Source organism: Corvus cornix, chromosome 3, assembly GCF_000738735.6.
Source record: "Corvus cornix cornix isolate S_Up_H32 chromosome 3, ASM73873v5, whole genome shotgun sequence".
In the NCBI taxonomy this organism is placed as follows: domain Eukaryota; kingdom Metazoa; phylum Chordata; class Aves; order Passeriformes; family Corvidae; genus Corvus; species Corvus cornix.
The window spans coordinates 5637193-5647163 of NC_047056.1; the positions used below are offsets into that span (position 1 = coordinate 5637193).

At 44.5% G+C, this 9971-nt stretch overlaps 1 protein-coding gene across 4 annotated transcripts in view; it reads left to right on the top strand.

Moving 5' to 3' along the window:
• The window catches only part of LOC104691521 (D-beta-hydroxybutyrate dehydrogenase, mitochondrial-like), a 43996-nt gene extending 39639 nt beyond the window's left edge, over positions 1–4357 (top strand). For 2 of the 4 annotated variants that reach the window (XM_010403030.4, XM_039568880.1), the window contains 2 exons: positions 480–610; positions 3205–3652. In XM_010403030.4, coding sequence (XP_010401332.2) covers positions 480–610; positions 3205–3552 — 479 coding nt within the window. In that variant the 3' untranslated portion in view covers positions 3553–3652. Of the gene's footprint in view, positions 1–479; positions 611–3204 lie in introns of all 4 variants that reach the window. The other 2 variants (XR_005604163.1, XM_039568879.1) reach the window with 2 other exon arrangements.
• The last annotated feature ends 5614 nt before the right edge of the window (positions 4358–9971 follow it).

Here is a 9971-nt window from a genome sequence, read left to right on the forward strand (position 1 = left end):
ACAGTTATAAAGCCAGGTCTCAGTGCAGAGACATCATTAGCACAGAAAAAAATGGTATTAGTAACATATATCCACCTCAGGGAAAATCATCTCCCCTTTCCTCTGTGGTCCTTCTCCTCTTACTAGCACAGTCTCTTGCTACTATTTTTCAGTCTTTAGGGCACTGCTTTGTTTCCATCTTTTTCATCCTATCTCAGGCTCAGAAGGAATAAGCAGGACACTGGGAATGTGTTACACTTTGTCTAGTCCAGCATCTGTCACTAGGTGGAAGATTTTTGTGTGAAGTTTTCCACTTAACAGAGCTGAGTGCCCTTCTGTGCTGGGACTGCACACTGACACTGCCCAGTTTTGGCACAGTGTGCAGTAGAACAGCCTCCTGCTAAACACCACATTATTAGCAGCTCAGAAGATTGAGATGAATCAATTCCATGTTAAAGACTGGGAATGAAGTTATGTTATTTGCACTGTTTTCTTTCCAGGACGTATTGTTTTCATGTCCAGCATCATTGCCTATTTTACTCTGGGAAATGGCATTTATTCTATGACCAAGGCAGCTATTGAAAAATTTTGTGATGCTTTAAGACTGGAAATGAAGAAGTTTGGTGTCCAGGTAAGTGATGTAGCAAGAACCTGGAAACCAGGTAAGTGATGTAATGAGTTATGTGAAACAAAGTGACAAAGATAAAAGATCAGAATTGCATCCATGGGTGCAGCTTCCCTTTGGAAAGAGGTGGTTTCTCTGTGGCTAATCAGTCAGCTGGAAAACACTGGGAACAGCAGTCCTGGGTGACGTTTGCAGTTCCGAGAAGCTGGTGGGTAACAGGTCTGTGTGTCAGCACTGAAACTTCCACCCTTTCTCCACGTCCTCTGCAGTGGAGCAGCTTCCTGACACAGGCCTGCCTGAGCAATGCCATGCTCTACACAGAGCTCCCAACAGCAGTGAGGAACCCAAACGTTCCCTGGGGTGGCTGCAAAGAGCCCAGACGCCGAGGGCTGTGCAGCCAGAAGGAGGCTTGTCACCTGCCTGAGGGGTTCTTTCTCTCCTCTTACACCACCAGTGCTTAAAAGCTCCTTGCTTTTTGTGAGAGCAGCTACGCTGCAAGAGGCGTAACTTGTGCAGAGTAGTTACGTTTTTATTCTCTTAACCTAAGAGGCTCTAAGAGTGCTCTTAGTGCCCTGTCTAAGCAACTCTAATAGTCAAACCTGAAGCTTAGATCACTAAGTAGCTTCACTAGGCATTTTCCTTGGAGTCACTCTACTGCTGAAACATTCTTCTCAAATACTAAAAGTCTTCCCTGGTACGTTTGCATCGGGGCACTGTTTATTTACAGCATTGTTCATAAGCTTTGTGTTGGAAAATATTACAGCTATGCATCTGTTAAAGACCCCTGTCGGATAAATATGACGGGCTATAAAATGCAAGTGAATTTACACATCCTAATACCACACAGCACAATGAGAATTTCAGCTGATTAGCTGAGGATAATCTCAAATGCATGGAAGGGCTTAGTTTAACAGGTTAGCTACTCTGGTTGGTTTGGTATTTTTACTGCTGCACCTCTGCAATAGTCCCAGCACACAACTGAGTGAGCCAGGTTGACAAACATTTCTGGAGTATCTTTGAGAGGTATTTTTCTGTCTCTCATTGTATGCAAGATGCTGGCTGGCATGTGCCTGAGAACTGACTTAGTGAGAGCCTACAAAATACACAGTCCCTTTTTCCTGTGCTCCCTTCCATTGCTCTGTTGTCCTCTCTCTCCTTTCAGAAGAAAGCTGCACAGAGGTGGCAAGGAACAGATGGAGCTATGGCTCTGTCCCACTGAACTCTGGCCAGGCAAGCTGACATTCTACAGAAAACAAAATGTTTGTCTTAGAGTAGAAAGGCTACAGAAAATGTGAGAAGGGAAAAAAAACCAAACCATCTCTCCTTCTCTCCAAGCCAACTCCAAAAAAGGAAGCTTTCAAAACCCCTTTGTTAACAATAAACGTGGGACGTTTACTATTGGCATTAGTGTGGCTGACACCAAACATGTTTCTAAATAGCAGCAGGAAGGAGGGTTCCCGAGGTTGCTGTGTGACAAACCTACCTGAGGCAGCACAAGCTGTCCCAGCTGTGCACACCATCCCTCTGCTGGAGTTTGTCTGCATCCCTTCCTTCTCCCCAAGCACAAGACCTACACCCCAGTCCTCCTGAGAGCAGCGAATCCATCATCATGCAGGCCAACAGGCAGGCACTGACACAGGTGGGAGCCTCTGCTGGGTGGCAGAGTGGAGACATCAGGGTTTCATAGCACCACAGACTTCCCAGAGAACGCCTGTCAGATCCCCAAGTCTCTGACACAGCTCAGCACGGGTTTTCCTCACCTTGTGTGGCAGTCTCTAGAAATGAGGTCAGTTAAATGCCATGGAGCTTTTAATGTTGCATATCTACAAATAGTTTGAACAAGGCTGCTGCTAACTGATGAACAGCACATGTGCTGTGAGTGCTCAGCCTGCTCCAAAATTCCCTGGAAGACTCGGAAGGGAGCAGAACAGCAGCAACACACAAAGAAAACGTGGAGCAGCGAAGGACTTGTGTGCTTTCCACTTAAATCTATGTGCACAAATCTACAGAAATTTGCTAATGGCTTAAGTGAGAGGCAGAGCAGGACCTTTGGTCCCACTGTTCTTCACTGACAAGACCTACTTTACTTTTAATTACACATACTTGGGGAAAACAGCACTTCTTTCCCTAGGACCTGCTAATTTTCTTTGATATATCCTTTTGTCCCAAATTGGGTCAAAAATTATCCATTGCAGGATTCTCCACTGAGTAAAAAATCCAAAGTATTCCACTTTGGAGACATCAAAGTCATACTCCAATGCTTTGTCTCAGTCTTGTCAAAAAATTTATACCATTAAGCATTCTACAGAAATCAAAGATGCTCTATTGCATTCTGTGAGGGTGTGCTGAGTAGTCAAAACAAGAACATTAACATCAGAGTGAAATGAGGAAGTCAGAATAAAGCACCTCTGCAATCTTAAATATTTCACAGGATTATATTTGATTTCAGTCAAGTTTCCAGGGTTAAAATTTCAACAAAGCAGCATTTTCTGGAAGAAACCTGTTGGCAGGGAGCTTTTGATCTGTGTTACTGCCTATAGTATTTAACTGAATTCACAGTGACTGATTGCACCTTGATAAATTTTACATCTTGCTTTCAGGTCTGTATTATCCAGCCAGGAAATTATGCACCTTCTACAAAAATTCAGCCACCAGTCAGTGCTGAACAGATCTGGAGCGAACTCAGTGAGGAGGAAAAGGCTGTTTACAACAAGGAGTATGTTGAAGAGCGGGCAAACTTTTTCAACAGAATCCTCAGTGAGGGAAGCACTAATGGCAACGAGGTTGTAGATGCTATGGTGGATGCTCTAACATCTCCTGCACCCAAGGCACGTTACATGGTGGCGAAGCTGAAGGAAAAGGCACTGGTGTTTGTGTGCGCCTTATTCCCAACTGTTGTGATGGATTCTGTTCTGTCTTATGCTCTGAGCAAAGTAAAACTTGCATAGCCTACATTGGTGCTATTCACTGACTCATGTGAGGCAGTTTATGAAATGTGAAAGTCAGAGCTGAATTTAATGCCCCCCTGTGTCACTACAGTGACACCAATTAACCAATACAAACTTTGGAGAGCCTCCCTAGTCAGAACTGTCACTGATTCCTAGGGAAAAACATACAGGACCCTGTGTGTAAAATTAAATCATTTAAGTAACTTTATCTCTCCCCTGTGGAAAAACCCCATCCACTTAAGCCACTTTAGTTACTACCTAGAAAATTTAATATGTCTTTTTCTAAAGCAATAGCAGGTTATTGTGTTACAGACATGATGCAGGCAAAATTGAGCGCGTCCTACAGGGCAGCTGTACACCTGAAGTCATTACAACAGAGATGAAAAGACCTTTTTGTAGAAACTGGAGTAGCCATTTATTTAGGGGTGCTAGGAAGAGGTTAATGGAAAAGTCATAGAAATGAGCATTAGACCTTGAAATACTTTGAATGGAGTTAAATGGCTGTAGCAAGTTAGGAAGTCTTGAAGCTCTGAGCAACCTGGTTTAGTGAAAGGCATCACTGCCCACAAAAGGCGAGGCTGGAATTTGATGATCTTTAAGGTAATTTACAACGCAAACCATTCTATGATTCTATGAATAATAAAGTTGTAATATGGAAACATTGTCTTGGCCAACTACAGTCCTTTTTAAGGTGTTCTGGATCAATCTGAAACAAAGCCAATATATCACAGACTTTGGAAAATAAGTTACATATTCCATTGATAAATGAGTATTTAATCCTAAATAAACTCTATCTTTTATCTAATGTCTGGATTAATCAATGTGTTGACCTAAAGTGTTGCAAGAGAGCTAAACACCAAGGAGACAAATACCAGTATACTCAGAGCTCAGAAAAAAACATATTCAGTTTTTGCTAGTATTGTAAGGAATAAGGTCTGAAGAAAAGAATACCTACTAACATGAACAGGGAAATATTAGTAACATTTATCTATGAGAGTAATTGATCATGGTAGCTTCATTAACACTTTCCTACTAATTGTTGTCAAAAAGATTGCTGGTTCACACATATACAATTTTAAATTTGACTTGGTTGTGGTATTGCACAAAATCCAAGAAATCTGGGGCGAAAAGATCCCAGAGGAGCTGGGAGCAACTGTGGTGGCACTGATAGATGCAGGGCAGCAGCACTGAGCATGATAGCCTCCCCCATGCCAGGTCTCCCATATCAAACCAAAGACTCTGCTGCAAGTTGACATAGTTAACTTCCTCATCTGAAGCAGACATTGCATCCTGTACCTGGGAGGTCTTTCCTAACATATTTAATTAATTACTGAGAAAATTTATGCTCTCTCCTGGTGGGTAATTTGGGCAGTGTGAGTCAGGAACATAGGCGAGATGAGCCAACAGAGTGACAATTCCAGCTTCTCTCCTGGTACACTCCGCAGTGGAACAGCCACTGCACCTGTTGGAGATCGTGGAACATGTTATTTCTCTTTCCAAATGCTGAACCCATCCCTGGAGCTGGCATTGGCAAGAGGACAAGCTTGGGCTCCCCACTGTTACACAGACTGTCAATAGCAGGATAATCAGATGATTATCATCCCTCTCCTCATTTAACCACAACTGAGCAAGGCCAAGCAAGGGAACAGGAATGAGGCTTATTCCAACTGAACCAATCAATTTCTTGTATAGGAATTCCCCCTGCTTGACCTCAGGGCTTTCAGCAGCCCTGCATTGCTTTGGAAGCGTTGCTTTCATGCTCTTAGCTGTTCTTTGTGCAGATTACCCTTCCTCACAGTAAGTAGCACTGGACTCCACAAGCAGCTTTGAAACCCAGATGTTTCTCCATCAGGCCCAGGGTACATGTGCTGATCTCTGCCCCCAAACCAATGTCACTTTCCATTACACTGTCTCCCTTCTATTTGCATTTCTAAAAGCTACTGCACTAAGTTGCTGAGAGCCAGCACCACCAGACCTGCCTCACAGACATGAAATAACTTCCAACTGGAAATTCCTCCTTTATTTGCCATGTACAGGATGAAGCATGAGATCAATATTTCAACAGCCTCATGTAACATCAGATGAGAAAGACTCCAGAACATTTATTCCTTCACCTTGAAAACTGAGAACTTGCAGTGCATAGGATTTTAAACAGGATACAATGACAGAGTTAGAACTGATGGGACAAATGAAGGCAGTTTGTATTTTTATTGCTGTCTAACCATTGGCCTGAAAGCTAAATGAAAACCAGCTACAAAACTATAATCTTTATTCCTTCCCCTCAGCTTTTTAATATTATGATCTGCAGATAAAGAACTAATCCAGAGAATCAGAGCTTGTTATTAACAGAACATCCCACTGAAGTCATCTGGAATCCTCCCACTGAGTTATATGTGTTCTAAGGCACAGTGTTAGACAAGTAAACATAAAAATAAGTAGCAGGAATGATTTCAGAATCCCTGGGCTTAGTAGAAAAGAGACCCTCACAGGAAATGGTGATGGAAGGGGTGCAGCATTCCCTCCTCCACAAGTTCTGTAGGGTACAGAAGTTGCGGGATCAAAACAGAAGGTTTTAGTGAACAAGCCTTGCTAACCAAGTGAGTGACAAACTGAGGACCCCCAGAGCTGTCAGCTCTTCAGCTGAACTCCTGCCCTGCTCTGTGGCACTGGAAAGCTCCCCTGACTCTAGGGATCCCAGCTCTCATCCTGCCCCATATGGTACCTGGGAGGCACATGCTGGGAGGGCACAGTTGCTGGACTGCCCCACCATCCCTTTTTGCTTTGTCACATCCCTGACTGAGGAGTGCCTCCCTCTTCCTCAGTAACCCTGAAATCCCCTTTACCTCAAGTCAGGTTGAAGTGCAGGGGCATACAAGAAGCCTGTATTTACAACATCCAAAAAAAGAAACAGTGTTTTAGGAAAAATTTAGGTGACAAAGATAAAAACCAAACAACCCCCACCCAAAAAACCCCCACCCAAACCTCTATTTACATTACTCATATCTGAAATGCCCCTCTCCCAAAACCCAGCTAACTTGCTGCAGACCCTTTCCTGGGACTGTTTTTCTATATAGCATTCATCTCAGTTGCATTCAACAGAGAACTTCTTGGCAAAACACTTCAGCATTTATCACTATTTGTCTTTATAAGCCCTGCTGACAATTTGGGATTTTTTTTTTCCCCTGAAAACAACCACCCCAAAAGAAATGCAGCTTTCCTCCCAAGTCTCTTCTCCAAGGATAGAGTATCAAGGACTTAATTAATTTCATGGATTTTCTCCTTGATGAAAAGGCCTATTCCTAAGAATGCATATTAATTGGTAGAAAGGATGAATGTTGGTTTTGACATTAGGCAATTAGAGTATAAAGAAGGGTAAAAAAAGCTAAACCAGTTTAGTTAGTTGTACATTGATCTGAGTGATACCAACAGCTTCATACAGTGGCATCAAAACCAGAAAGAGAGCAGATCCCAGGAAATACAGGAGGAGTAGCTGGGTGGTACCTGCCAGCACAGTTCTGAGGTGGCTGTGCTGCTGCATGAAATAAAGATTGTCTCAAGGAGGAGACTATTTCCCTCACTTGAGAGGGCACAGTTGGAGCAATGCCCCCACAACAGCTCCCCAGATGACCTTTCAGAATTAGCCAAATGTGTAAATTTGTGTCATTCTCCCAAGCTGGCAAATCTGAACAAGGAGATTTTGGGTGGAATGCACCACACAGCAGATTTTTTTTGCAGTAGCATCATGTCATAGGTTAGCAAGCATAGTCCCGGAAGGGACGTCCTTGCTAAGGGGTGCTTACAGTTTCCTCTGGGAACTGATAGAACCTATCAGCTGGCCAGTTTGAATATGGACAATTCTCTAAGCCACTTAAAGTTGTGATCACCTCTGTTATCCACATTTAAGAACAGGCAAACTCCCCCTCCAAGCTCTCTCTCGTTTCCGGCACTGGCACAGCTGGCTGCAGGGCCCGAGCAGGGCCCAGTGGGCCCAGCCAGGCCCTGCTTGGGCCGGGCCGGGCCGGGCCACGGCCATCCTGGAGCCATGGACCTGTTCCAGCCGTGGAACCCCCCCCCACTGCCTTGCCATGGGCAGCTGGAGCGGCTCGGCTCTCCCCCCTCTCCACTGCGATAAGAAAAATTCAACATTCCAGCTTCAAAGCTGCAAGGCCGAGGTGAGATTAACCCTTTTTATTGCTGTGAAGAGCTGAAAACCTGAGGGAAGAGAGAGAGGAGATGCTTAAAGCTGAAATTCTGTTGTGAAGCTATGATATATCAGAGTATCCTGTTGTAATTTCATGAAGATATGGGGGGTGGAGTGTTCAACTCGTGAGCAGAAGCACCTGCGCTGAGATAGGCAGATGCTGACGCAGCTGTAATTTCATGAGAAGTTTGGACAGGGAGAGATGGACCAGATGAGGACTTTTGCTCCAAACGGGAAAGGAGAAAACCTCAGTCCCTAGAGATGAACCAGATGAGGACTTTTGCTCCGAACGGGAAAGGAGAAAACCTCAGTCCCTAGAGATGCTCCCAGAGATAGTCCTAAAGATGAAGATGAGGAAGACCCTTTGCTCCCAGGGAAGGAGAAGGGCCTCTGTTTTTGTTTCTGAACGGCTCAACCTTAAAATTGTACCCCAAAAATCTTCAAGAGTGGACCCTCGAAAGCAGTTGCGGGAAAAGCTGCAAGTCGGGGGAAAGGACTCACATGCGAGCAGAGAGACTCCTCTTCCTAAATGGACTGAACAATATTTGGAAGTGGGCGGCTGTCTCGTTGTGATAATGTTTTCATAGCACAAGCAAGAAGAGACTTCTCTTTCTAAATGGCCTGAACAAGGTTATTATGGAAGTGGTAAACAGACTGAACATCTTAAGGGTTGTCTTTGAACATTGTCAGTGGGAGAAGGGAGGAAGGTGGGGGGAGGAGGAGAGTTCTGAAGGTGGTATAATTTTTTTTTCTTCTTTTAGGTCTGTTAATAAACTTCTTTATATTCTTTCAAGTTTGGTGCCTGTTTTGCATTTCTCCTAATTCTTATCTCACAGCAGATAAACAGTAATGAGTATTTTGGACCAAACCACTACACATCAGAATCCTGAGAGATGAATAACAGTGATAATTACTTCCACAATAAAAGGCTTAAGTAAAAACCAGGCAATCCTCAAGCCCACCTTGCAGCTGAAGTCAGGCTGTCACCAGCCCAGCTCCCAGTGGTAACAGCAGAACTCCAGTGCCATCCAGCCTTGGTGCCCTTGTGGTGCACAGCCTCCCTCCAGAGGTCAGCTGTGGGACAGTTGTAGCATCCTTGTGCTTTGCCATCTACAGAAAAAACCCAGCTCAATACAGGGACAGCAAGTGGAACAGAGGATGGTGGCTGGATTGTTCCACTTGTTCCAGGAGGGACTGTGTAGTGCTCTCAGCCTGGCATCTTCTGCTAGCACAAAAAAAACCAACTTCACAGCCTTTGTATTTTGAATATTTGGAAGCACCCGTTCAGCAGTGAAACATTTTCATGTGTAATTAAATGATTTTGGAGCTGCACAGTGAGCATGTCAGTAATGGGGGAATTACATATCATGGTGGAGAACTTGTGTTGCAGGAACAGTTGAGGTTAATGCTTAGGAGTGTATAAAACATGAGGAAAACATATATGCTCCTCAGTAAAAAAAAAAAAAAAGTTCTTTGGAATAATCTTGATTTGGAAATGATTTACTAGTGGTGATCTCATTATCAGACTCTCATTATTTGCCACACAGCGGGCAAAACCTATCTGCTGTGGGCTCCACAGATTGCATTCATCCAGGGAACTACGAAGCCAGTGGAACACCTCTCGGATGGTCCCACAAGCTCCTTCCTGGCTGTGACAGATGTCCCATGTGGGAAGGGAGGGGGCATGCTTACAGCATCCAGGACAGAGCAGCCGCAAGGCTGCCCTAGCTCCCAGCACATCAGAGCTCTGGGCAGCACTGCCCTCAGGCGAGGACTCCGGCAGTGACACACCTGGGGCTGTATCAGAGCACGTGGACAGTGTGCCCACATTTGTGCTGTGCCGTGTCTCCCAGGTTTGCCTCTGGGAGCTGTCAGCTGCAGGGTATGTTCAAAGCTCCGGGCAGTTTACACCTTTCCTTCCTTAGTGCAGTCAGTTACATTTTTACCAGCGCCATCCCACTTGCACTCCTGCAGTAGCTTGGCACTCCTCCAAAACTGAGCTGTCAGCCAAAAAGCGCCCAGCAGCTTGAGGCTTCAGACCTTGGAATAATTTTCTCTGGTGAGCTTTATTTATCTCTATAGGCAGGGAATACTCTGAATTTCTCTAAGAGGATTTTAATCCTACTTATTTTGGAGATGTTGCAGTACCCTAATACCAGAGCAGCACCTCTGCTCTTGAAGCCACGTTGCTTGGAACAATCCAATATGATGTTCAGCT